Source organism: Labrus mixtus, chromosome 1 (assembly GCF_963584025.1).
Source record: "Labrus mixtus chromosome 1, fLabMix1.1, whole genome shotgun sequence".
NCBI classification, from domain to species: Eukaryota; Metazoa; Chordata; class Actinopteri; order Labriformes; family Labridae; genus Labrus; species Labrus mixtus.
The window spans coordinates 407,646-435,290 of NC_083612.1; the positions used below are offsets into that span (position 1 = coordinate 407,646).

General features: G+C 42.8%; 1 protein-coding gene across 1 annotated transcript in view; it reads right to left on the reverse strand.

Annotated features, from left to right (window-relative positions):
• Positions 1–27,645, reverse strand: part of LOC132978567 (mucin-2-like) — a 78,182-nt gene that overhangs the window by 19,522 nt on the left and 31,015 nt on the right. The window contains exons 18-36 of the mRNA XM_061043774.1: positions 27,101–27,103; positions 26,782–26,891; positions 24,306–24,457; positions 23,705–23,843; positions 22,704–22,814; positions 22,298–22,474; positions 21,055–21,294; positions 20,734–20,890; positions 20,468–20,596; positions 18,825–18,972; positions 17,513–17,556; positions 17,172–17,366; positions 13,449–15,124; positions 13,032–13,256; positions 9,583–11,297; positions 6,048–9,282; positions 5,253–5,474; positions 3,437–3,959; positions 2,049–2,236 (exon numbers count right to left, since the gene is read on the reverse strand). Coding sequence (XP_060899757.1) covers positions 2,049–2,236; positions 3,437–3,959; positions 5,253–5,474; positions 6,048–9,282; positions 9,583–11,297; positions 13,032–13,256; positions 13,449–15,124; positions 17,172–17,366; positions 17,513–17,556; positions 18,825–18,972; positions 20,468–20,596; positions 20,734–20,890; positions 21,055–21,294; positions 22,298–22,474; positions 22,704–22,814; positions 23,705–23,843; positions 24,306–24,457; positions 26,782–26,891; positions 27,101–27,103 — 9,389 coding nt within the window. The remainder of the gene's footprint in view (positions 1–2,048; positions 2,237–3,436; positions 3,960–5,252; positions 5,475–6,047; positions 9,283–9,582; positions 11,298–13,031; positions 13,257–13,448; positions 15,125–17,171; positions 17,367–17,512; positions 17,557–18,824; positions 18,973–20,467; positions 20,597–20,733; positions 20,891–21,054; positions 21,295–22,297; positions 22,475–22,703; positions 22,815–23,704; positions 23,844–24,305; positions 24,458–26,781; positions 26,892–27,100; positions 27,104–27,645) is intronic.

A 27,645-nucleotide genomic window follows, 5' to 3' on the forward strand; every position in this document is an offset into this window, starting at 1 on the left:
TGTTTTAGTGTTTGGAGAGCACCGTGAAAAAATGTAGCTACCAGTTAGTCTAGTCTACGTTAAATGAAGCCTCACTTCACTGAAGATATCCTCCATAGAAGTGTAATAAGCTGAGCTCCAGCAAAATGACAAATGCAGCATTTCCCACCAATAAATCAATGGTAAACCAAAGAAAAGATAAATATTCTACAATTCACTTATCCAAAGCAACGTACATCAAAGAGTAAGAACAACACAAGCAAGGATCTAGAAAAAAGGAAACAATGTAATTAACTACAAATGATCAACTTTGAGTCCAATTGGACACACCGTGCACAGAGGCAAACACAATATTGACGGTAGTTCTTGAGAGCTCTAATCAGTAAAGAAACCATCTTAAAATCATTGTTATCAAACAAACCATCGTTATTACTATCATCATCAATATTATAAAAACAATCGTCATCATCATCATTGAGGTCATAGGTGTTCATAAAGAGCTGGGTCTTTAGCTTTTTCTTAAAGGTGCAAAGGGACTTGGTAGTTCGTTCCACCTCCGAGGGGGGACAGAGGAGTAGAGTCTAGTTAGCGTCTTAGGACCCTGTTGTGAAGGTTGGATCAGACACCTTTCATTGACAGCATATTGGGGCGGGAGGGATTGGAGGGATTGTAGACCTGGTTGAGAGATTTTAGGTAAGGAGACTCCTCCAAAACAAGTTTCACTTCACCCACCTAAGCTGACTAGACCTTCCTAGTAAATATTTTATTAAATTATAAGATATGTCGAGAATAACTCCGGGGATATAAATGAGACTACAGACAGACTAAACCTCAGTGTCTTATGTTAGTGAAAGGTAGACAACTGGCTCATTTTTTTTTGTGTAGCCACTGTTTAAAAATCATCATGTCAGGTTGATCTTTAGCTCAATTTTTCACATGGTGTTGTAAGCCCACAGATCACATCCAACTACAATTATCTAGATCTGGATAATTTTGAATTACATTGTATTCATTACACCTGATTCCTTGGAAAATGTATCTGCAAACAAAACAATATTTCTCATGTAAATAATATTCAGCACTTCTCCAATGTGCTCCTCTTCATCAGAGTTAGAGATGATGGGTGCTTCTTGAGAGTTGGATCATATGAGAAAAAGGTACATGGATGAATAGGACCTCACCTATTGGTGCCATGACAAGGCACTGACAATGGTTTGAAAGGTCAAAGCTAGACAAAGTCTGCTGCAGTCCACCTGGGGAAGGCAGACCTTGGGAAAAAACTCTGTCACACCAAAGACACCAGTGTCACCAAGGTCACACTCTGTCCACAACTCTTTGACAAAACATCATCTTGTGATCTCAGGTGGAAAATAAAGTTATCCTGGTGTAACTACAATCCCACTGGAGAAGGGCTGTGAGCATCAGAAAAAAAGCCAAATATCAACAGCTTGTCAAGGACGTAGCAACGTAGCTTGGGATGTTGCGGATTCCCAACTCAACCAGTGTGGAACTTGATGCATAAGTCTGAATAAAAGGGCAACAGAGGAAGAATGCTGTCCAAAGGCTTGGTAAGCATAAGGAGACTCTATGGACTCTGGCATAAGAGTGGAGAAACAAGTGTGAAGCCAAGAGGAGATGGGCAACACTCTGCCACCTGTGCCAACCCACCAATTGGACAACACCTGATGACATCTCTTCCAGGCCAAGGCCACATCCATTGGAAATTGGTGTATACAGGCATTTCTTATGTAATTCAAACCATCTGACAGAAGCAGTGAATTCTTTTTAATGCTTTGGAAATGTAGCTTTGGTTGTAGATAGTTATACTTCTTGATCAATAAAAAAAACAAGCAACTGAAAAACTATTTAAATCAGAAAACAGCAAACCATACCAAGCTATTGAAATATGTAGTGAGTCTATTAACACAAATCATGAAGTTTGAAAAGTAATTTGGCCAAACTCTTGGTCCTTTATTGTTTCCTTACCACAAGCAGGTCCTGATATACAATCATTAAAGCAATTTTAAATCAAATGAACAAATAATGAACAACTTTGATCTCTTTTATACCTGCATTGTTTGATTCATATAGATGCAGTCCTTGGGTTGTGATGGGGTTCCTGAGACTGAGACTGTGGTGGTGCCTGTTGGTGGTTGTGTAGGACATGGACTGGACTGTGTCTCAACTTTACAAGAAGAATTGCAGTACGCAACAAAACACCACCCTGCACTGTCGGTGACATTATACAGCATTTCTCCTGTGAATAAAGACGGTATGAATACAGTCGTCAGAGCAAAAAATAATTGAATTGAGAACATAAAGTGACTCTAATGTGTAAAGATTATTGAAGAGGACAGTTTTGCTCTTATAACATAGGGCACTGATGTTTTTGGCTACCTATTACTGACTACAAATACAGACCTGGTGTGAATTTACTGCATGGATGGTAATACATTAATACAAGTCTATCATTATAGGTATGTGCAGTCCAGGAAGCTGTCACTTAAAATTGGCTTCGTTATGAAGTAATAATCTATAATGGTGGGTGAGGTGCACAAAGACATTAATGATGGGTAAACTGGAAATGCTCATGAAAAAGTGAGAGACTACTCAGTACTTAAGTCACGTGTCAAATAAGTTGTTTCATATAAAGTAATATAAAGTTTGTGAGTGGGCTGTTTCAGGGTGCATTTAGCAATGACTAATACAGTTTTTTTAGTGCTGTAACTCATTATTATTTGAAGATTAATTGCATCAGGATACTATGTACAAGCCTGTTATCTTATGACTCACAATCCTAACTATAGACCACTTTGGTGTTTGTACATAGGGCTGATGTGATTCGTGGGCGGAGCCTAACTCGTGGCAGAAAGTTTGCTAGCGGTAGCTTGCATTCAGTTCACATCAGAAAGTTAGTGGATGTTAATTGCTCTTCAGCAGACGACCAGTTGATAGTGACAAGGTAACCCTTAGCAAGGGGTTGATGTTTCCTGAAACGTACTCACTCAGCTCAGTGGGTCAACAATCCAAATAAATAAAAGTTACAGTGGAAGGACATCTTCGTAAACGTTGTTGAAACCAAGTCGGTATTCTAAAGAAAAACTCAAGGTAAACAATTCACTTGACGCATGTAATTTTCTACTCTGCGTCCAAAAGAGTGAACACTGAGATTTGTCAGATATTTCTTGTGTACTAAAGACCGTTGTGCTGCCTAGCCTCGACTTTTGAACTGTCACCACAATGGGCAGGTGTTCCAACTTTGTTTCTAAACCTATTTGTAGTCAATACTAATAAGTTTTGGTGGCCAGTTTTGAAGAGCATGATAGGAAAAGTAAGTTATGTGTGAAAAATTAAATGTAATAATCAAAATCCAAACTACGAATTAAAAAACTTCTTAAATTACAAATGACAAGCAAAAAGATTCAAATAAAAAAATGAAATATGAAGGGTCACCCACCAGGTTGATGTGATGTTCCATTCGAAATGCAGTAACATGGTGTTGTACTGGGGGTAGGCAGTGATGTTGTTGCCAGGATTGTAGTAACAATTTCCTCAGTAGAAGACAAACCAGTTGTGATAACAGTTGTGGTGCCTGGAAGAGTCTTTGTTATCGGGCCAATAGTGGTTGTAACTATAGAGGTGGATGCTGTAGTTACTGTTGGAGTCACAGTAGTTGCGTTTACAACAGGTTGAGAAATTACAGTTGTTGTTGTTGATGTTCCAGTGACTACTCCGCCTGTTGTTGTATTTAAAGGATGGACAGTGGTTGTTACTGGAGCAGTTGTGGTTACTGTTGGTGGTTTAGTTGTCTCAGCAATCTTTGTTGTTGCTTCTGATGGGGTTGTCTCTCCAGCCTTTGTGGTTCCTTTAGTTGTAGTTTCTGGTGCTTTGGTAGTTGTGGTAACAACAGAGGGCTTTGATGTGACAACTGTTGTTTCTCCTGGCTTGGTTGTTGTTTCTCCTGGCTTGGTTGTTGTCTCTCCTGGCTTGGTTGTTGTTTCTCTCTGCAATGAGGTTGTTGTTTCAACAACAGGTGTGGTGGAAGCTGTAGATGGAGCAGTTGTGGTTACTGTTGGTGGTTTAGTTGTCTCAGCAATCTTTGTTGTTGCTTCTGATGGGGTTGTCTCTCCAGCCTTTGTGGTTCCTTTAGTTGTAGTTTCTGGTGCTTTGGTAGTTGTGGTAACAACAGAGGGCTTTGATGTGACAACTGTTGTTTCTCCTGGCTTGGTTGTTGTTTCTCCTGGCTTGGTTGTTGTCTCTCCTGGCTTGGTTGTTGTTTCTCTCTGCAATGAGGTTGTTGTTTCAACAACAGGTGTGGTGGAAGCTGTAGATGGAGCAGTTGTGGTTACTGTTGGTGGTTTAGTTGTCTCAGCAATCTTTGTTGTTGCTTCTGATGGGGTTGTCTCTCCAGCCTTTGTGGTTCCTTTAGTTGTAGTTTCTGGTGCTTTGGTAGTTGTGGTAACAACAGAGGGCTTTGATGTGACAACTGTTGTTTCTCCTGGCTTGGTTGTTGTTTCTCCTGGCTTGGTTGTTGTTTCTCTCTGCAATGAGGTTGTTGTTTCAACAACAGGTGTGGTGGAAGCTGTAGATGGAGCAGTTGTGGTTACTGTTGGTGGTTTAGTTGTCTCAGCAATCTTTGTTGTTACTTCTGATGGGGTTGTCTCTCCAGCCTTTGTGGTTCCTTTAGTTGTAGTTTCTGGTGCTTTGGTAGTTGTGGTAACAACAGAGGGCTTTGATGTGACAACTGTTGTTTCTCCTGGCTTGGTTGTTGTTTCTCCTGGCTTGGTTGTTGTCTCTCCTGGCTTGGTTGTTGTTTCTCTCTGCAATGAGGTTGTTGTTTCAACAACAGGTGTGGTGGAAGCTGTAGATGGAGCAGTTGTGGTTACTGTTGGTGGTTTAGTTGTCTCAGCAATCTTTGTTGTTGCTTCTGATGGGGTTGTCTCTCCAGCCTTTGTGGTTCCTTTAGTTGTAGTTTCTGGTGCTTTGGTAGTTGTGGTAACAACAGAGGGCTTTGATGTGACAACTGTTGTTTCTCCTGGCTTGGTTGTTGTTTCTCCTGGCTTGGTTGTTGTTTCTCTCTGCAATGAGGTTGTTGTTTCAACAACAGGTGTGGTGGAAGCTGTAGATGGAGCAGTTGTGGTTACTGTTGGTGGTTTAGTTGTCTCAGCAATCTTTGTTGTTACTTCTGATGGGGTTGTCTCTCCAGCCTTTGTGGTTCCTTTAGTTGTAGTTTCTGGTGCTTTGGTAGTTGTGGTAACAACAGAGGGCTTTGATGTGACAACTGTTGTTTCTCCTGGCTTGGTTGTTGTTTCTCCTGGCTTGGTTGTTGTTTCAACAACAGGTGTGGTGGAAGCTGTAGATGGAGCAGTTGTGGTTACTGTTGGTGGTTTAGTTGTCTCAGCAATCTTTGTTGTTGCTTCTGATGGGGTTGTCTCTCCAGCCTTTGTGGTTCCTTTAGTTGTAGTTTCTGGTGCTTTGGTAGTTGTGGTAACAACAGAGGGCTTTGATGTGACAACTGTTGTTTCTCCTGGCTTGGTTGTTGTTTCTCCTGGCTTGGTTGTTGTTTCTCTCTGCAATGAGGTTGTTGTTTCAACAACAGGTGTGGTGGAAGCTGTAGATGGAGCAGTTGTGGTTACTGTTGGTGGTTTAGTTGTCTCAGCAATCTTTGTTGTTGCTTCTGATGGGGTTGTCTCTCCAGCCTTTGTGGTTCCTTTAGTTGTAGTTTCTAGTGCTTTGGTAGTTGTGGTAACAACAGAGGGCTTTGATGTGACAACTGTTGTTTCTCCTGGCTTGGTTGTTGTTTCTCCTGGCTTGGTTGTTGTTTCTCTCTGCAATGAGGTTGTTGTTTCAACAACAGGTGTGGTGGAAGCTGTAGATGGAGCAGTTGTGGTTACTGTTGGTGGTTTAGTTGTCTCAGCAATCTTTGTTGTTACTTCTGATGGGGATGTCTCTCCAGCCTTTGTGGTTCCTTTAGTTGTAGATTCTGGTGCTTTGGTAGTTGTGGTAACAACAGAGGGCTTTGATGTGACAACTGTTGTTTCTCCTGGCTTGGTTGTTGTTTCTCCTGGCTTGGTTGTTGTTTCTCCTGGCTTGGTTGTTGTTTCAACAACAGGTGTGGTGGAAGCTGTAGATGGAGCAGTTGTGGTTACTGTTGGTGGTTTAGTTGTCTCAGCAATCTTTGTTGTTGCTTCTGATGGGGTTGTCTCTCCAGCCTTTGTTGTTCCTTTAGTTGTAGTTTCTGGTGCTTTGGTAGTTGTGGTAACAACAGAGGGCTTTGATGTGACAACTGTTGTTTCTCCTGGCTTGGTTGTTGTCTCTCCTGGCTTGGTTGTTGTTTCTCTCTGCAATGAGGTTGTTGTTTCAACAACAGGTGTGGTGGAAGCTGTAGATGGAGCAGTTGTGGTTACTGTTGGTGGTTTAGTTGTCTCAGCAATCTTTGTTGTTACTTCTGATGGGGTTGTCTCTCCAGCCTTTGTGGTTCCTTTAGTTGTAGTTTCTGGTGCTTTGGTAGTTGTGGTAACAACAGAGGGCTTTGATGTGACAACTGTTGTTTCTCCTGGCTTGGTTGTTGTTTCTCCTGGCTTGGTTGTTGTTTCAACAACAGGTGTGGTGGAAGCTGTAGATGGAGCAGTTGTGGTTACTGTTGGTGGTTTAGTTGTCTCAGCAATCTTTGTTGTTGCTTCTGATGGGGTTGTCTCTCCAGCCTTTGTTGTTCCTTTAGTTGTAGTTTCTGGTGCTTTGGTAGTTGTGGTAACAACAGAGGGCTTTGATGTGACAACTGTTGTTTCTCCTGGCTTGGTTGTTGTTTCTCCTGGCTTGGTTGTTGTTTCAACAACAGGTGTGGTGGAAGCTGTAGATGGAGCAGTTGTGGTTACTGTTGGTGGTTTAGTTGTCTCAGCAATCTTTGTTGTTACTTCTGATGGGGTTGTCTCTCCAGCCTTTGTGGTTCCTTTAGTTGTAGTTTCTGGTGCTTTGGTAGTTGTGGTAACAACAGAGGGCTTTGATGTGACAACTGTTGTTTCTCCTGGCTTGGTTGTTGTCTCTCCTGGCTTGGTTGTTGTTTCTCTCTGCAATGAGGTTGTTGTTTCAACAACAGGTGTGGTGGAAGCTGTAGATGGAGCAGTTGTGGTTACTGTTGGTGGTTTAGTTGTCTCAGCAATCTTTGTTGTTGCTTCTGATGGGGTTGTCTCTCCAGCCTTTGTGGTTCCTTTAGTTGTAGTTTCTGGTGCTTTGGTAGTTGTGGTAACAACAGAGGGCTTTGATGTGACAACTGTTGTTTCTCCTGGCTTGGTTGTTGTTTCTCCTGGCTTGGTTGTTGTTTCTCTCTGCAATGAGGTTGTTGTTTCAACAACAGGTGTGGTGGAAGCTGTAGATGGAGCAGTTGTGGTTACTGTTGGTGGTTTAGTTGTCTCAGCAATCTTTGTTGTTACTTCTGATGGGGTTGTCTCTCCAGCCTTTGTGGTTCCTTTAGTTGTAGTTTCTGGTGCTTTGGTAGTTGTGGTAACAACAGAGGGCTTTGATGTGACAACTGTTGTTTCTCCTGGCTTGGTTGTTGTTTCTCCTGGCTTGGTTGTTGTTTCTCTCTGCAATGAGGTTGTTGTTTCAACAACAGGTGTGGTGGAAGCTGTAGATGGAGCAGTTGTGGTTACTGTTGGTGGTTTAGTTGTCTCAGCAATCTTTGTTGTTGCTTCTGATGGGGTTGTCTCTCCAGCCTTTGTTGTTCCTTTAGTTGTAGTTTCTGGTGCTTTGGTAGTTGTGGTAACAACAGAGGGCTTTGATGTGACAACTGTTGTTTCTCCTGGCTTGGTTGTTGTTTCTCCTGGCTTGGTTGTTGTTTCAACAACAGGTGTGGTGGAAGCTGTAGATGGAGCAGTTGTGGTTACTGTTGGTGGTTTAGTTGTCTCAGCAATCTTTGTTGTTGCTTCTGATGGGGTTGTCTCTCCAGCCTTTGTTGTTCCTTTAGTTGTAGTTTCTGGTGCTTTGGTAGTTGTGGTAACAACAGAGGGCTTTGATGTGACAACTGTTGTTTCTCCTGGCTTGGTTGTTGTTTCTCCTGGCTTGGTTGTTGTTTCTCTCTGCAATGAGGTTGTTGTTTCAACAACAGGTGTGGTGGAAGCTGTAGATGGAGCAGTTGTGGTTACTGTTGGTGGTTTAGTTGTCTCAGCAATCTTTGTTGTTACTTCTGATGGGGTTGTCTCTCCAGCCTTTGTGGTTCCTTTAGTTGTAGTTTCTGGTGCTTTGGTAGTTGTGGTAACAACAGAGGGCTTTGATGTGACAACTGTTGTTTCTCCTGGCTTGGTTGTTGTTTCTCCTGGCTTGGTTGTTGTTTCTCTCTGCAATGAGGTTGTTGTTTCAACAACAGGTGTGGTGGAAGCTGTAGATGGAGCAGTTGTGGTTACTGTTGGTGGTTTAGTTGTCTCAGCAATCTTTGTTGTTGCTTCTGATGGGGTTGTCTCTCCAGCCTTTGTGGTTCCTTTAGTTGTAGTTTCTGGTGCTTTGGTAGTTGTGGTAACAACAGAGGGCTTTGATGTGACAACTGTTGTTTCTCCTGGCTTGGTTGTTGTTTCTCCTGGCTTGGTTGTTGTTTCAACAACAGGTGTGGTGGAAGCTGTAGATGGAGCAGTTGTGGTTACTGTTGGTGGTTTAGTTGTCTCAGCAATCTTTGTTGTTGCTTCTGATGGGGTTGTCTCTCCAGCCTTTGTTGTTCCTTTAGTTGTAGTTTCTGGTGCTTTGGTAGTTGTGGTAACAACAGAGGGCTTTGATGTGACAACTGTTGTTTCTCCTGGCTTGGTTGTTGTTTCTCCTGGCTTGGTTGTTGTTTCAACAACAGGTGTGGTGGAAGCTGTAGATGGAGCAGTTGTGGTTACTGTTGGTGGTTTAGTTGTCTCAGCAATCTTTGTTGTTACTTCTGATGGGGTTGTCTCTCCAGCCTTTGTGGTTCCTTTAGTTGTAGTTTCTGGTGCTTTGGTAGTTGTGGTAACAACAGAGGGCTTTGATGTGACAACTGTTGTTTCTCCTGGCTTGGTTGTTGTTTCTCCTGGCTTGGTTGTTGTTTCTCTCTGCAATGAGGTTGTTGTTTCAACAACAGGTGTGGTGGAAGCTGTAGATGGAGCAGTTGTGGTTACTGTTGGTGGTTTAGTTGTCTCAGCAATCTTTGTTGTTGCTTCTGATGGGGTTGTCTCTCCAGCCTTTGTGGTTCCTTTAGTTGTAGTTTCTGGTGCTTTGGTAGTTGTGGTAACAACAGAGGGCTTTGATGTGACAACTGTTGTTTCTCCTGGCTTGGTTGTTGTTTCTCCTGGCTTGGTTGTTGTCTCTCCTGGCTTGGTTGTTGTTTCTCTCTGCAATGAGGTTGTTGTTTCAACAACAGGTGTGGTGGAAGCTGTAGATGGAGCAGTTGTGGTTACTGTTGGTGGTTTAGTTGTCTCAGCAATCTTTGTTGTTACTTCTGATGGGGTTGTCTCTCCAGCCTTTGTGGTTCCTTTAGTTGTAGTTTCTGGTGCTTTGGTAGTTGTGGTAACAACAGAGGGCTTTGATGTGACAACTGTTGTTTCTCCTGGCTTGGTTGTTGTTTCTCCTGGCTTGGTTGTTGTTTCTCTCTGCAATGAGGTTGTTGTTTCAACAACAGGTGTGGTGGAAGCTGTAGATGGAGCAGTTGTGGTTACTGTTGGTGGTTTAGTTGTCTCAGCAATCTTTGTTGTTGCTTCTGATGGGGTTGTCTCTCCAGCCTTTGTGGTTCCTTTAGTTGTAGTTTCTGGTGCTTTGGTAGTTGTGGTAACAACAGAGGGCTTTGATGTGACAACTGTTGTTTCTCCTGGCTTGGTTGTTGTTTCTCCTGGCTTGGTTGTTGTTTCAACAACAGGTGTGGTGGAAGCTGTAGATGGAGCAGTTGTGGTTACTGTTGGTGGTTTAGTTGTCTCAGCAATCTTTGTTGTTGCTTCTGATGGGGTTGTCTCTCCAGCCTTTGTGGTTCCTTTAGTTGTAGTTTCTGGTGCTTTGGTAGTTGTGGTAACAACAGAGGGCTTTGATGTGACAACTGTTGTTTCTCCTGGCTTGGTTGTTGTTTCTCCTGGCTTGGTTGTTGTTTCTCTCTGCAATGAGGTTGTTGTTTCAACAACAGGTGTGGTGGAAGCTGTAGATGGAGCAGTTGTGGTTACTGTTGGTGGTTTAGTTGTCTCAGCAATCTTTGTTGTTACTTCTGATGGGGTTGTCTCTCCAGCCTTTGTTGTTCCTTTAGTTGTAGTTTCTGTTGCTTTGGTAGTTGTGGTAACAACAGAGGGCTTTGATGTGACAACTGTTGTTTCTCCTGGCTTGGTTGTTGTTTCTCCTGGCTTGGTTGTTGTTTCTCTCTGCAATGAGGTTGTTGTTTCAACAACAGGTGTGGTGGAAGCTGTAGATGGAGCAGTTGTGGTTACTGTTGGTGGTTTAGTTGTCTCAGCAATCTTTGTTGTTACTTCTGATGGGGTTGTCTCTCCAGCCTTTGTGGTTCCTTTAGTTGTAGTTTCTGGTGCTTTGGTAGTTGTGGTAACAACAGAGGGCTTTGATGTGACAACTGTTGTTTCTCCTGGCTTGGTTGTTGTTTCTCCTGGCTTGGTTGTTGTTTCTCTCTGCAATGAGGTTGTTGTTTCAACAACAGGTGTGGTGGAAGCTGTAGATGGAGCAGTTGTGGTTACTGTTGGTGGTTTAGTTGTCTCAGCAATCTTTGTTGTTGCTTCTGATGGGGTTGTCTCTCCAGCCTTTGTTGTTCCTTTAGTTGTAGTTTCTGGTGCTTTGGTAGTTGTGGTAACAACAGAGGGCTTTGATGTGACAACTGTTGTTTCTCCTGGCTTGGTTGTTGTTTCTCCTGGCTTGGTTGTTGTTTCAACAACAGGTGTGGTGGAAGCTGTAGATGGAGCAGTTGTGGTTACTGTTGGTGGTTTAGTTGTCTCAGCAATCTTTGTTGTTGCTTCTGATGGGGTTGTCTCTCCAGCCTTTGTGGTTCCTTTAGTTGTAGTTTCTGGTGCTTTGGTAGTTGTGGTAACAACAGAGGGCTTTGATGTGACAACTGTTGTTTCTCCTGGCTTGGTTGTTGTTTCTCCTGGCTTGGTTGTTGTTTCTCTCTGCAATGAGGTTGTTGTTTCAACAACAGGTGTGGTGGAAGCTGTAGATGGAGCAGTTGTGGTTACTGTTGGTGGTTTAGTTGTCTCAGCAATCTTTGTTGTTGCTTCTGATGGGGTTGTCTCTCCAGCCTTTGTTGTTCCTTTAGTTGTAGTTTCTGGTGCTTTGGTAGTTGTGGTAACAACAGAGGGCTTTGATGTGACAACTGTTGTTTCTCCTGGCTTGGTTGTTGTTTCTCCTGGCTTGGTTGTTGTTTCTCTCTGCAATGAGGTTGTTGTTTCAACAACAGGTGTGGTGGAAGCTGTAGATGGAGCAGTTGTGGTTACTGTTGGTGGTTTAGTTGTCTCAGCAATCTTTGTTGTTACTTCTGATGGGGTTGTCTCTCCAGCCTTTGTGGTTCCTTTAGTTGTAGTTTCTGGTGCTTTGGTAGTTGTGGTAACAACAGAGGGCTTTGATGTGACAACTGTTGTTTCTCCTGGCTTGGTTGTTGTTTCTCCTGGCTTGGTTGTTGTTTCTCTCTGCAATGAGGTTGTTGTTTCAACAACAGGTGTGGTGGAAGCTGTAGATGGAGCAGTTGTGGTTACTGTTGGTGGTTTAGTTGTCTCAGCAATCTTTGTTGTTGCTTCTGATGGGGTTGTCTCTCCAGCCTTTGTTGTTCCTTTAGTTGTAGTTTCTGGTGCTTTGGTAGTTGTGGTAACAACAGAGGGCTTTGATGTGACAACTGTTGTTTCTCCTGGCTTGGTTGTTGTTTCAACAACAGGTGTGGTGGAAGCTGTAGATGGAGCAGTTGTGGTTACTGTTGGTGGTTTAGTTGTCTCAGCAATCTTTGTTGTTGCTTCTGATGGGGTTGTCTCTCCAGCCTTTGTGGTTCCTTTAGTTGTAGTTTCTGGTGCTTTGGTAGTTGTGGTAACAACAGAGGGCTTTGATGTGACAACTGTTGTTTCTCCTGGCTTGGTTGTTGTTTCTCCTGGCTTGGTTGTTGTTTCAACAACAGGTGTGGTGGAAGCTGTAGATGGAGCAGTTGTGGTTACTGTTGGTGGTTTAGTTGTCTCAGCAATCTTTGTTGTTGCTTCTGATGAGGTTGTCTCTCCAGCCTTTGTGGTTCCTTTAGTTGTAGTTTCTGGTGCTTTGGTAGTTGTGGTAACAACAGAGGGCTTTGATGTGACAACTGTTGTTTCTCCTGGCTTGGTTGTTGTTTCTCCTGGCTTGGTTGTTGTTTCAACAACAGGTGTGGTGGAAGCTGTAGATGGAGCAGTTGTGGTTACTGTTGGTGGTTTAGTTGTCTCAGCAATCTTTGTTGTTGCTTCTGATGGGGTTGTCTCTCCAGCCTTTGTTGTTCCTTTAGTTGTAGTTTCTGGTGCTTTGGTAGTTGTGGTAACAACAGAGGGCTTTGATGTGACAACTGTTGTTTCTCCTGGCTTGGTTGTTGTTTCTCCTGGCTTGGTTGTTGTTTCTCCTGGCTTGGTTGTTGTTTCAACAACAGGTGTGGTGGAAGCTGTAGATGGAGCAGTTGTGGTTACTGTTGGTGGTTTAGTTGTCTCAGCAATCTTTGTTGTTGCTTCTGATGGGGTTGTCTCTCCAGCCTTTGTGGTTCCTTTAGTTGTAGTTTCTGGTGCTTTGGTAGTTGTGGTAACAACAGAGGGCTTTGATGTGACAACTGTTGTTTCTCCTGGCTTGGTTGTTGTTTCTCTCTGCAATGAGGTTGTTGTTTCAACAACAGGTGTGGTGGAAGCTGTAGATGGAGCAGTTGTGGTTACTGTTGGTGGTTTAGTTGTCTCAGCAATCTTTGTTGTTATTTCTGATGGGGTTGTCTCTCCAGCCTTTGTTGTTCCTTTAGTTGTAGTTTCTGGTGCTTTGGTAGTTGTGGTAACAACAGAGGGCTTTGATGTGACAACTGTTGTTTCTCCTGGCTTGGTTGTTGTTTCTCCTGGCTTGGTTGTTGTTTCTCTCTGCAATGAGGTTGTTGTTTCAACAACAGGTGTGGTGGAAGCTGTAGATGGAGCAGTTGTGGTTACTGTTGGTGGTTTAGTTGTCTCAGCAATCTTTGTTGTTACTTCTGATGGGGTTGTCTCTCCAGCCTTTGTGGTTCCTTTAGTTGTAGTTTCTGGTGCTTTGGTAGTTGTGGTAACAACAGAGGGCTTTGATGTGACAACTGTTGTTTCTCCTGGCTTGGTTGTTGTTTCTCCTGGCTTGGTTGTTGTTTCTCTCTGCAATGAGGTTGTTGTTTCAACAACAGGTGTGGTGGAAGCTGTAGATGGAGCAGTTGTGGTTACTGTTGGTGGTTTAGTTGTCTCAGCAATCTTTGTTGTTACTTCTGATGGGGTTGTCTCTCCAGCCTTTGTGGTTCCTTTAGTTGTAGTTTCTGGTGCTTTGGTAGTTGTGGTAACAACAGAGGGCTTTGATGTGACAACTGTTGTTTCTCCTGGCTTGGTTGTTGTTTCTCCTGGCTTGGTTGTTGTTTCAACAACAGGTGTGGTGGAAGCTGTAGATGGAGCAGTTGTGGTTACTGTTGGTGGTTTAGTTGTCTCAGCAATCTTTGTTGTTGCTTCTGATGGGGTTGTCTCTCCAGCCTTTGTGGTTCCTTTAGTTGTAGTTTCTGGTGCTTTGGTAGTTGTGGTAACAACAGAGGGCTTTGATGTGACAACTGTTGTTTCTCCTGGCTTGGTTGTTGTTTCTCCTGGCTTGGTTGTTGTTTCTCTCTGCAATGAGGTTGTTGTTTCAACAACAGGTGTGGTGGAAGCTGTAGATGGAGCAGTTGTGGTTACTGTTGGTGGTTTAGTTGTCTCAGCAATCTTTGTTGTTGCTTCTGATGGGGTTGTCTCTCCAGCCTTTGTTGTTCCTTTAGTTGTAGTTTCTGGTGCTTTGGTAGTTGTGGTAACAACAGAGGGCTTTGATGTGACAACTGTTGTTTCTCCTGGCTTGGTTGTTGTTTCTCCTGGCTTGGTTGTTGTTTCAACAACAGGTGTGGTGGAAGCTGTAGATGGAGCAGTTGTGGTTACTGTTGGTGGTTTAGTTGTCTCAGCAATCTTTGTTGTTACTTCTGATGGGGTTGTCTCTCCAGCCTTTGTGGTTCCTTTAGTTGTAGTTTCTGGTGCTTTGGTAGTTGTGGTAACAACAGAGGGCTTTGATGTGACAACTGTTGTTTCTCCTGGCTTGGTTGTTGTTTCTCCTGGCTTGGTTGTTGTTTCAACAACAGGTGTGGTGGAAGCTGTAGATGGAGCAGTTGTGGTTACTGTTGGTGGTTTAGTTGTCTCAGCAATCTTTGTTGTTGCTTCTGATGGGGTTGTCTCTCCAGCCTTTGTGGTTCCTTTAGTTGTAGTTTCTGGTGCTTTGGTAGTTGTGGTAACAACAGAGGGCTTTGATGTGACAACTGTTGTTTCTCCTGGCTTGGTTGTTGTTTCTCCTGGCTTGGTTGTTGTTTCTCTCTGCAATGAGGTTGTTGTTTCAACAACAGGTGTGGTGGAAGCTGTAGATGGAGCAGTTGTGGTTACTGTTGGTGGTTTAGTTGTCTCAGCAATCTTTGTTGTTGCTTCTGATGGGGTTGTCTCTCCAGCCTTTGTGGTTCCTTTAGTTGTAGTTTCTGGTGCTTTGGTAGTTGTGGTAACAACAGAGGGCTTTGATGTGACAACTGTTGTTTCTCCTGGCTTGGTTGTTGTTTCTCCTGGCTTGGTTGTTGTTTCAACAACAGGTGTGGTGGAAGCTGTAGATGGAGCAGTTGTGGTTACTGTTGGTGGTTTAGTTGTCTCAGCAATCTTTGTTGTTACTTCTGATGGGGTTGTCTCTCCAGCCTTTGTGGTTCCTTTAGTTGTAGTTTCTGGTGCTTTGGTAGTTGTGGTAACAACAGAGGGCTTTGATGTGACAACTGTTGTCTCTCCTGGCTTGGTTGTTGTTTCTCTCTGCAATGAGGTTGTTGTTTCAACAACAGGTGTGGTGGAAGCTGTAGATGGAGCAGTTGTGGTTACTGTTGGTGGTTTAGTTGTCTCAGCAATCTTTGTTGTTGCTTCTGATGGGGTTGTCTCTCCAGCCTTTGTGGTTCCTTTAGTTGTAGTTTCTGGTGCTTTGGTAGTTGTGGTAACAACAGAGGGCTTTGATGTGACAACTGTTGTTTCTCCTGGCTTGGTTGTTGTTTCTCCTGGCTTGGTTGTTGTTTCTCCTGGCTTGGTTGTTGTTTCAACAACAGGTGTGGTGGAAGCTGTAGATGGAGCAGTTGTGGTTACTGTTGGTGGTTTAGTTGTCTCAGCAATCTTTGTTGTTGCTTCTGATGGGGTTGTCTCTCCAGCCTTTGTGGTTCCTTTAGTTGTAGTTTCTGGTGCTTTGGTAGTTGTGGTAACAACAGAGGGCTTTGATGTGACAACTGTTGTTTCTCCTGGCTTGGTTGTTGTTTCTCCTGGCTTGGTTGTTGTTTCTCTCTGCAATGAGGTTGTTGTTTCAACAACAGGTGTGGTGGAAGCTGTAGATGGAGCAGTTGTGGTTACTGTTGGTGGTTTAGTTGTCTCAGCAATCTTTGTTGTTACTTCTGATGGGGTTGTCTCTCCAGCCTTTGTGGTTCCTTTAGTTGTAGTTTCTGGTGCTTTGGTAGTTGTGGTAACAACAGAGGGCTTTGATGTGACAACTGTTGTTTCTCCTGGCTTGGTTGTTGTTTCTCCTGGCTTGGTTGTTGTTTCTCTCTGCAATGAGGTTGTTGTTTCAACAACAGGTGTGGTGGAAGCTGTAGATGGAGCAGTTGTGGTTACTGTTGGTGGTTTAGTTGTCTCAGCAATCTTTGTTGTTGCTTCTGATGGGGTTGTCTCTCCAGCCTTTGTGGTTCCTTTAGTTGTAGTTTCTGGTGCTTTGGTAGTTGTGGTAACAACAGAGGGCTTTGATGTGACAACTGTTGTTTCTCCTGGCTTGGTTGTTGTTTCAACAACAGGTGTGGTGGAAGCTGTAGATGGAGCAGTTGTGGTTACTGTTGGTGGTTTAGTTGTCTCAGCAATCTTTGTTGTTACTTCTGATGGGGTTGTCTCTCCAGCCTTTGTTGTTCCTTTAGTTGTAGTTTCTGGTGCTTTGGTAGTTGTGGTAACAACAGAGGGCTTTGATGTGACAACTGTTGTTTCTCCTGGCTTGGTTGTTGTTTCTCCTGGCTTGGTTGTTGTTTCTCTCTGCAATGAGGTTGTTGTTTCAACAACAGGTGTGGTGGAAGCTGTAGATGGAGCAGTTGTGGTTACTGTTGGTGGTTTAGTTGTCTCAGCAATCTTTGTTGTTGCTTCTGATGGGGTTGTCTCTCCAGCCTTTGTGGTTCCTTTAGTTGTAGTTTCTGGTGCTTTGGTAGTTGTGGTAACAACAGAGGGCTTTGATGTGACAACTGTTGTTTCTCCTGGCTTGGTTGTTGTTTCAACAACAGGTGTGGTGGAAGCTGTAGATGGAGCAGTTGTGGTTACTGTTGGTGGTTTAGTTGTCTCAGCAATCTTTGTTGTTACTTCTGATGGGGTTGTCTCTCCAGCCTTTGTTGTTCCTTTAGTTGTAGTTTCTGGTGCTTTGGTAGTTGTGGTAACAACAGAGGGCTTTGATGTGACAACTGTTGTTTCTCCTGGCTTGGTTGTTGTTTCTCCTGGCTTGGTTGTTGTTTCTCTCTGCAATGAGGTTGTTGTTTCAACAACAGGTGTGGTGGAAGCTGTAGATGGAGCAGTTGTGGTTACTGTTGGTGGTTTAGTTGTCTCAGCAATCTTTGTTGTTGCTTCTGATGGGGTTGTCTCTCCAGCCTTTGTGGTTCCTTTAGTTGTAGTTTCTGGTGCTTTGGTAGTTGTGGTAACAACAGAGGGCTTTGATGTGACAACTGTTGTTTCTCCTGGCTTGGTTGTTGTTTCTCCTGGCTTGGTTGTTGTTTCAACAACAGGTGTGGTGGAAGCTGTAGATGGAGCAGTTGTGGTTACTGTTGGAGGTTTAGTTGTCTCAACGATGTTTTCTGTTACTTCTGGTGGGGTTTTCTCTTCAGCCTTTGTCACCTCTGAAATGGAACAAACCAATTATGTGATCACTTAAAATAAGGATCTAAATTGCATGTACATTGATGTTTTTGAAAATAATATAGTTATCTAGCAATGTTCAATGAAGTTCTGTACCTGCAGTTGTGGTTCTGGCTGTAGTGAATGTAAAGGGGGTTGTTGTTGGGGCAATAGTTGTGCATGGGTAGGTTGTCCTTTCTATTGTCCCATTGGCCGCACACACAGCTTTCATGCAGCCTCCAATCCCATCAGTAGTGTCATAGATTATGTCCCCATAGTTGAAGTATTTTCCATCATAATAGCATTTACAGCCTGCAGAGTTAGAGTATCGAAATTTCAATTTATGATGTTTTATTTATTTATCACAATGTGTTAATCTATGAGCATGTGTGTACCTACATACAGATATAAAATAGGTCATTAAAAAAAATTACTTTCAAGTGAATTCATGTACTTACTCTTGACATCATAGTTGCACTTTATTCCAACCGTTGTACAGAGACTTTGAAATGAAAAAAAAACATGGATATGTTATCACCATTTGGTCTGTAATCTAAAAAAAACAATGTTTTTTTGATCTACAAAATTATCCCGGAAGGATAACCACAATATCGCGATAGCGATAGATTGGAAAGGCGAGAAAAAACAACGAAAATGTATAGAGCCACAACAGCCTTCCTAAACGAAATAATGCACTGAAAATGATGCACTAAACCACTGCTGCCAATCAGCTGACAAACTGAAAACATGAAACAAAAAACACAGGTTGCCAGGGAGACAAAAACACAAAAGGCTGGAGTTGCAACAAAACTATCCTGCACCCCCAGTTATACTCTGGGAGACAGGCAATGGAAATCTAATACACAAAGTTCTTGGTTGGTGTTTATATAAACACACAAACAACTTGAGAATACGCAGGGAGAACCTTTCACTATCAGACAGAGAGGATGAAGAGAAATACAGAGACAAAGGCAGAGAAAGGGTCAATATTTTTGACTATAGTAGGCCCTATTTGTATTACTTTTGTGTCTCCATAATTGTATTTTCTTGTGTGTTATCCATTCACTAAGATACAACACAGGATTATACAATCAACCTCCTGCAGCCTGCTGGAACGGAACATTAGACCATTGGTTCTCAACTGGTCCAACTTCAGGACCCACTACCAACCTCTTCATGAAAAATCAGTAGGCCTACCCAAATTTCTAATATTTTCAATCAATCAGATTTATTTAATAGAAACTTGTGCAGTTTAGTCCTCAGAAGGTACAAAAATGTGACGAACAAAGGAACAGAACAAAACAAACATGCTTCAAATTCACAGCCTTTTAGACCTTTTTTTCCAGTACACATTCAGTACCCACTGAAAAAGGCTCCCCAACCCATCAGTTGAGAACTACTACAATAGCCCAACAAATGCAGGAGGGCCCCCAGATGACTTTTTGCCTTGGGCCCCCAAATGACTCAATCTGCCACTGGCTACTTTTCCTCCATTTCAAGAAAAAAAAAGATTCAGGATTCAACTATTCTATGGATTTGGATATGGATTTCTATGGATTTTCCTTTCTGAAAACTTTCTTTCATGTTTAAGTCACAGACAATGATTGAATGGAAGTGGCTTTTTCCATTTGAGCTAGTCAATGTAAGGCTACTGTCTCTAAAAGTCGTCCATTTTTACATCCCTAGGGTGTATGTCCTAATTTGGTAAATGCAAAATTTCTTCCTGTGTTACACCTTATTTTCAGAATAGATTTTATGAATGAGACATACCAAGTGTCGCAGTTCTTTGATGGAATCTTTTCGTCAAGGTTGTAATGGTTGCCCATGTCATCAAAGCAGCCACATTGGCGCCATGCAACACATTTCATGGAGTCTTCGTCAAAGTAGGGGTGGGTAATGGGACACTGTGGATAGCAGCCTGCAAACCCATCATTAGATTTTTAATCCTCAGAAGAAACACATATCATTTAATTGTTGCACTTAACGGTTTGTCTGTCTTTCACCCATCTACACACACAATTACATTTGGCCAGGCAGTGCACTCACATAATTTATACATGCTGAATGCTGAAAATCGTGGTTGACCATTTTTCTAAAATGTCATATGTTTTTGGAGAATCAACTGTTGACTTCAGTTATCAGGCCTGCTCGTGGTACATACAGTCTCTAAATGTACTATGGGAGGTAGAGCCTTCAGTTATCAGGCCTGCTCGTGGTACATACAGTCTCTAAATGTACTATGGGAGGTAGAGCCTTCAGTTATCAGGCCTGCTCGTGGTACCTACAGTCTCTAAATGTACTATGGGAGGTAGAGCCTTCAGTTATCAGGCCTGCTCGTGGTACCTACAGTCTCTAAATGTACTATGGGAGGTAGAGCCTTCAGTTATCAGGCCTGCTCGTGGTACCTACAGTCTCTAAATGTACTATGGGAGGTAGAGCCTTCAGTTATCAGGCCTGCTCGTGGTACATACAGTCTCTAAATGTACTATGGGAGGTAGAGTCTTCAGTTATCAGGCCTGCTCGTGGTACCTACAGTCTCTAAATGTACTATGGGAGGTAGAGCCTTCAGTTATCAGGCCTGCTCGTGGTAAAGTCTCTAAATGTACTATGGGAGGTAGAGCCTTCAGTTATCAGACCTGCTCGTGGTAAAGTCTCTAAATGTACTATGGGAGGTAGAGCCTTCAGTTATCAGACCTGCTCGTGGTAAAGTCTCTAAATGTACTATGGGAGGTAGAGCCTTCAGTTATCAGGCCTGCTTGTGGTACCTACAGTCTCTAAATGTACTATGGGAGGTAGAGCCTTCAGTTATCAGGCCTGCTCGTGGTAAAGTCTCTAAATGTACTATGGGAGGTAGAGTCTTCAGTTATCAGGCCTGCCCGCGGTACAGTCTCTAAATGTACTATGGGAGGTAGAGCCTTCAGTTATCAGGCCTGCTCGTGGTACCTACAGTCTCTAAATGTACTATGGGAGGTAGAGTCTTCAGTTATCAGGCCTGCCCGCGGTACAGTCTCTAAATGTACTATGGGAGGTAGAGCCTTCAGTTATCAGGCCTGCTCGTGGTACCTACAGTCTCTAAGTGTACTATGGGAGGTAGAGCCTTCAGTTATCAGGCCTGCTCGTGGTACCTACAGTCTCTAAATGTACTATGGGAGGTAGAGTCTTCAGTTATCAGGCCTGCCCGCGGTACAGTCTCTAAATGTACTATGGGAGGTAGAGTCTTCAGTTATCAGGCCTGCTCGTGGTACCTACAGTCTTTAAATGTACTATGGGAGGTAGAGTCTTCAGTTATCAGGCCTGCTCGTGGTACCTACAGTCTCTAAATGTACTATGGGAGGTAGAGCCTTCAGTTATCAGGCCTGCCCGCGGTACCTACAGTCTCTAAATTGATTCATTACTTTACTATAACTGCATACCTTCCAGGGCAGTAGTGAGGTTGGAACAGATTCCTGATGGGTTTCTACATGTCTTCATGCAGTGAGCTCCACAAGGCTTGTAATGCCACTCACAACCACCAGGGGCATTATAATAGTCACAGAATATAGCTGCAAGAGGAAAAAATACTCATTAGTGCTCTTATTTTCAATGTTTAGAAAGCTTTGAACAAGAGAAATGGAGGTGATTTTATTGCCCAATGCTTCTCCAACTTAGATTACTCTGGTTTGATGGAAACCAAACTCACGGCATATTTTTGGAGTCCTCCATTTAACACAGGCATCGACTTCATTACAAGTTTTAGCATAGGCAGCCACTGCTGTGCAGAAACACTCACAGTCTCCTCCAGAGTCACATGCACAAGAGTCTCTTACACAAGATTCGTAGTAAGGACCAGGATCCACCTTGAACATACAAACATGTGTTTTAAGCAGTATATCAAAAACAGAGGTTAACATTGGTTTTTAAGGCGTAAATTGGTTTGGTCATACTGGTCCAAATTGCATCCTCTTGGGTCATACCCTAAGAGGAGAGTAAGGACCAGTATGCTCACTGTCATCATAGTTACTTGTGAATGGCAGCTGCTGAAAGTGACACTGTTGATGATGCTACATTGTCTCTTGGCCCAGGATGCCCTGTAACCATTGGAGGCACAGGGATCTTTGATTGATTGGGCGTTTGGGCAGTTGGAGGAAACCTTCCAACTGTTACCAAACTCAAGAACGTCTGCCACTACGTCCAGGGACCGGGTGGTGAAGTCGTTCTGACTGTTGCCATCATAGTTTCCACACAGACCGCAGACTTTGCCCTAAGAGGGAGTAGTACAAAGACAGGGTGGACTTTAAGAAAAGTTAAACAAGGCCGAGAAATGTACCTGTTTGATTTCTGTTACATGATTTTAAACCCTCGGAGCACATAACTATCCATTAATTTGAGCATGTCCTCACAGTATGAAAGGCAATAGGGTCCCTCTGAAGGACATTTGTACCAGCTGTAACTGACTCTTGTCACAATTAGTGGAAAAAAACGTACATAATTTTATCTTTAAATAAAATAAAAACTAGATATGATGAGCATTCACTTTGCTCCAATGTGTGATTTAGTTGGACAACCAGCACTGTGCTGCTCTGATTTATATGCTGAGCTGACAAGCAGCAAATGTGCTGAGGGTCGGAGTGGAGCTTCGGGGCAATTACATGGAGGACTGTAACTTTGTATATGGTTGTCAGGCTTAGTCCTCCCAAACCCCTGATCAGGAAGTTCAAAGTTACCAACAAAGTCTGTGATGCTGACATGATGTTATTATTGTAACCATTTTACTGCTGATTTATTCATCAATTATTCCCATTAATTTGTAATAAATATTCACCTGAAGTGTTTTGTTTGTGTTAGTGTGTAAAGAGTAAACAGCTCCATGATGGAGGATTATAATTTATTTAGGTTAACTTCATAAATCAACCAACAAACCTAAGTCATAAGTGAACCCTCCCTATAACTAGCTCTGTTTCCAGGAGCTCCTAAGAGATGAATGTCCCTCAGTTAAGTGAGATCCTGCCCTATCCATAAAGTCATCAACTTTTAGTGAGGGATGATATTGGCTGAAACCAGACCAAACTGTACCTGTGTAAGCCATTAAAAGACAAAGCTAAGTAAAATGTAGATCACAAATATTGCTGTTTTAAATGAGAAGACAATCCGACCCTGTCTGTAAAGATGTGTCATCGTGCAGCCCGACAGTTTTGACAAGTATTATAACTCTGCCTTGTGCTAAAGCAGGTTGTGAATCTTGACACACAGACTGGAATATTTACCTGGAACTGTGGGCTGACTTTAATGAAAAGACTGGTCTTCTGGTCCCACATGAGCACCAGTCCTGGCTTGATGGTCACCACCATGTAAATACCCATCTTGTGCATCTGTTCAGGGAACACCTTGCTGCTGCCCTTAATCACGTGGAAGTTGGCGTCTTTTAGATGGAATTCATTCTCCTGTAAGTGTCAACATCAGATAAACATGAATTAATTACTCCCCCAGTCAAGATCGGCGGGTTTTAATGGAAACCTTCTGCATCCAATCAAAGGAGCCAATTAAGTTTAGTTTGCTTGCTTGAACCAAGTTAATTGTTATGACTTATCACAGAATTATTTGTCATTGATTTAAAAAGGTAAGTGTATGATATTTGGATCCAGTGCGGACAGTGAATGAGTGTGTGTTTACCCCCAACAGGATCTTAATGGTCTTGGAGCAGGTTGTTCCCAAACTTCCACATGCAACGTTTTCTGTGATGATCTGGAGGGTATTATTACCCTGAGCCCCATTGCACATGCTCTGAATAGGGCAAAAACACAAAATGCATGACAAGCTATATTTCTCACCAAATCAACACCTTATCTACAGTGTTATTATTAACCTTTCAAATTACATATAAATGATAACGATCAACACATTGCTCCAATCATTAACCATTCAAAGTTTGAATTGGCAAAATAGAGTTAAGATAAACTAAATCAAAGTGAGCTAGAATTGTGATATGAGAAAAAGAAACTACATCAGTTTGTTGATTAAAGCTGCTGTAGACAACATTATTTAATTCCATGTAAACAAGAAAGTCTGACTGAAACCGTAGAGAGTCCATTTTCTCAAAGTCAGACAAACACACAGCAATAATGTGGTTAGAGGTCGATTAACTCTTGCATGTTTACAACTCAATCAAACACAAGCCGGTCTAGCGGTTGTGACTATGCTCCACAGTTCCCACAACAGGCTTTTACCCGGGAAGTGGAACAGCATAAATGTGAAGAAGACAGCGGAAAGGAAAACAAGAGAATCAATACGGAGAATGGTAGAGTCAGAACCAGACGAGAAAACAGGGGATATGCTGAGTCAGCAGAAGGACTTAAACTTGTTAAAGCACTTTGATGGAATGATAACGAAAGAAAGGGGTAGGAAACTGGTAGGTTATGATCTGTCAATAAATGGATTCTCCCCAGGTGCTTGTTTACTAGGACAAGGACAGTAGTCGGATAACGTGGTCTAATGCAGTTATAAAAGTAGCTGGATGGATAAAAACATACTCAATGTGAGTTTTTTGGCTGAGCTGGAAACAGAAAGTTGCTGCTAGAGGGATGTTGTTTTAACCAGTATTTGTTTTTCTGTTACAGAGGTTGCCTGACATTAGTTTAAACTTTTACTGTACACCAAATGACATGCCACTTTACCTGGAGGAGTGTGTATTCACACTGTCCATTGAAGTCAAATTTCTTATCATCAAACGTGGTGTAGTGCCCGTCGCCATAGATATCACAAACAGCATCACACACGTTGTTGGTACATATGAACTTCCTGTTCTGGCAGGTACTGAGGACACAAACAGCACATTCAAAAGTTTGATTATGTTAAAGGTATATTTCAAGGGTTAGATCACTGGCATCCTCACAAACAGTAAAAATAACTAAACCAAGAAGATGTCAGATAAAAACATGGAAAATACTCGTAGGTGATTGTTGCCAGCTGAGCTCACACAGTGAGTACGTCTTTAATATATTTCATTTTTTTCCAGTAAAATTAAGAAGCAGTGGCACTGACATGTTCTCAGGCTAAGCCGAGAAAAGCAGTTGTGTTACAGTTTGCAGGTCCGTGGTCCTACAAACAGTCTTAACACGTGAGATAAATGTAATGACCAACTACGACTCAGTGGATGGAGGGCTACAATCTGATACTGCAACACACCCATCTTCACAGAGACGGCATATACTTGAAAAAAAGACAGTATAATGTGTACGTTATGTTCATGATTTGTATGTTAAGCCTTATACTAACCAGGTGTTGCAGTCCACAGTCAGAGTTTGTCCTGCATGGAACACCTGTCCATTGTGCACACACGGACAGTTGTTCTCTGTCACACAGCCTCCTTGTCCGTCTGACACCAGGCCTTTAGGACACATGCAGCCTGATGTACAGCCTGTATTCACCTGGAGACAAACAGAGCCCTCTGTAAGTCTGTGAGTGTGATGTGACTCATAATAATAATTAATACATTTAAGGGCCGCCTTTGAGGACACGCGAGGACATCTTATAGATACAACAGCAATAGAAACAGCACAATATCAGGACCTAAGTAAAACGATTTGCAATTCATAGCTTTTAGTCATGTGACCAGTGCGGAAGGGCAAAGAAAGTTGCGACCACCTTTGAGTACACTGTAGAACTGCAGAACAGGCTTTAAAATGTTCCATCTCCTCTAAATGATGCATGTTCACATCAGCTGACAAATGAATTAAAACAGAGATATTAAGATATACTTTTCACTTGTGACAGCTGTCACTGTCAGTCAGTGTTCTGGGGCAGTAATGTTTGTTAAAGGCAGGATGATTTAGATTAAGTTAACACAATCTTTGATGTCAGGATGACATGTGTGCTCGCTGAACAGGCCGGGTCCTGCAAGCGACAAGTCCCTTCCTGAGGGTCTGGGGGCTGCTGCTGCAGGACCCGGACAAAGAAAATAAAAAAAATAAAAATAAATAGCTTTGCCTCTCCCTCCATCCTCCCCTCCAATCAAATAACGCTCAAACCAACCCCAAAACCCAAAACCCAAAACCCAAAACCCTAAACCCCGGCTGCAGTCAACTCCCCCTAAAACATAATCATTACACAAACTCTCACCTCTCACACCACATTGTTTAACATATTCAACACATACACACTGCTCAACTCTTCAACTCTCTTCTACCTCTCAAGTCCCCCTTACTAAGCACCTTCTCTCCCTCCCCTTCTCTCTCTCTCTCTCTCTCCCTCCCCTTCTCTCTCTCTCGCTCTCTCTCTCCCCTTCTCTCTCTCTCTCTCGCTCTCTCCCTCCCCTTCTCTCTCTCTCGCTCTCTCCCTCCCCTTCTCTCTCTCTCTCTCGCTCTCTCCCTCCCCTTCTCTCTCTCTCTCTCGCTCTCTCCCTCCCCTTCTCTCTCTCTCGCTCTCTCCCTCCCCTTCTCTCTCTCTCTCTCTCTCTCCCTCCCCTTCTCTCTCTCTCGCTCTCTCCCTCCCCTTCTCTCTCTCTCTCTCTCTCCCTCCCCTTCTCTCTCTCTCGCTCTCTCCCTCCCCTTCTCTCTCTCTCTCTCTCTCCCTCCCCTTCTCTCTCTCTCGCTCTCTCCCTCCCCTTCTCTCTCTCTCGCTCTCTCCCTCCCCTTCTCTCTCTCTCGCTCTCTCCCTCCCTTTCTCTCTCTCTCTCTCTCTCCCTCCCCTTCTCTCTCTCTCGCTCTCTCCCTCCCCTTCTCTCTCTCTCTCTCTCTCCCTCCCTTTCTCTCTCTCTCTCCCTCCCCTTCTCTCTCTCTCTCTCTCCCTCCCTTTCTCTCTCTCTCGCTCTCTCCCTCCCCTTCTCTCTCTCTCGCTCTCTCCCTCCCTTTCTCTCTCTCGCTCTCTCGCTCTCGTTCGTAGTATGATGTGTGTCTAGTGATGTCTTATTTTCTGTCTTTATTTGTCTTATTTTATTTTATTTTTTTCTACTGTATTTTGGAGTCGTTGTCCTGACCTTGTCTGTTTGTTTGTTTTTTGTGCCTCATTTGTATATCAACAGTTTGTCACTTTATTGCACCTAATAAAAAAATAAATAAAATAAAAAATTCTGTAGAAGCAAAACCTCAGCTTGTATCCTTGTTGGTAACATCATCAAATTCAAAAGTTTATGGTTGGGTTAGGGTTAATCAGTTGCAGCACAATAACCCTAACAGCAGAGTAGATCCCCATGATGCCTTTTGTGTGAGAAGGAAAGTCAAAGAACTGTAGAGTCCAAAACTGTGGAGGCATAATATAAGATTGACATTTATTTGATTGTGAATGGTTTCCTTGGAGCACATGGAGTGAGTGACCAGGAGGATCATATGAGTTGTTGTTCATTATGTTTAAAACAGCAACAAAAACATAAAAAAAATCTGAAACAATCTTAAACTTAAAATCCTACTTTAAATCTTCAGGAGCTGGTTTCCTTGATTTTTTTTAAAAGGTCGTCTTAATGATCTGGAGGCAGAAATATCTGACTGTAGATGTTTTAGCTAACTCGTATTGAACCTTTTTTGATCGCTTTATTGCTGATGACTTCTGACAGATTCTGATGAATTTTTGTGATTCCTGTATTTAAGTGTTTTATGTCTGGAACCCTGTAATTGTGCTGCTGCCTGTCTTGGCCAGGACGCTCTTGTAAAAGAGATTTTTAATCTCAATGAGACTTTTTCCTGGTTAAATAAAGGTTAAATAAAAATAAACCTTTTTCTTAAAAGATTCTTAAAGAGTTGCCCCAGCATTCACTTACACAAGCCATGTCCAGGTTGTTGCAGCTCCTCTCACACTCAGTCCCAGATTCTCCAGGTTGAGCACTGGAGCAGTTAAAGTAAACCATGGGGGAAAAGCATTTTGGTGGGCCTGTGAAGAAAGAACACACCACAACAAAGATAATTATGACAAAACTCCAGAGGCCTGTGCTACCTGACAGGATTTTTTGTTATTGAAGTAACTTTGAGGTTAACATGGTATGCTAAGCCTCATATTGCTCAAACAATAGACTATATGTTAAGATAGATGGAGCAAAAGCTGCCTGCGAGAGAAGCCAAAACATTTATAACTCCCCCTACTGACTGGCTACTGTACAGGTCAACAAGCTCCTCCATCTTAAAAGATGGGACATAGGTCAAACTTTTAAATCAAGTATTTTTTACTCAAACCAGAAGTCTGTTGTGGTAGTTATTATCATGTTAGTCCAAGTGTTCATCTTTCAGAGTAGTTTGTTTTGATCAGTTATCTGATAAAAAGGACTGTGCTCTATTCTAGGGTACAGCTAATGGGGTTCCTAACAAATAAATAAAAAACTGATAAATAATCGCTTGACAGCCCTGTTGACAGATGAGGCCCCTGCAGCGCTGTGTGTGATGGATTATTAGTGTTAGGGACCTTTGACTTTTTATCAGGGAGTTGTGTGTGGTTCAAAAAATCCTGCAGTTCCACCAGTCTGATCCCTTCTGTGCAAACCTTGGCTCAAATTTACATCACCGGCACATTATGTCAGCCTGTTGCTGGGCTATTCTGGCATCAATTGTGTACATCGAAAGGAATCTGAAATGCTCTGCTCAATATACAGTCAATGGCTCAAACGCAGTAACATCTTTGTTTTTTGTTGTTC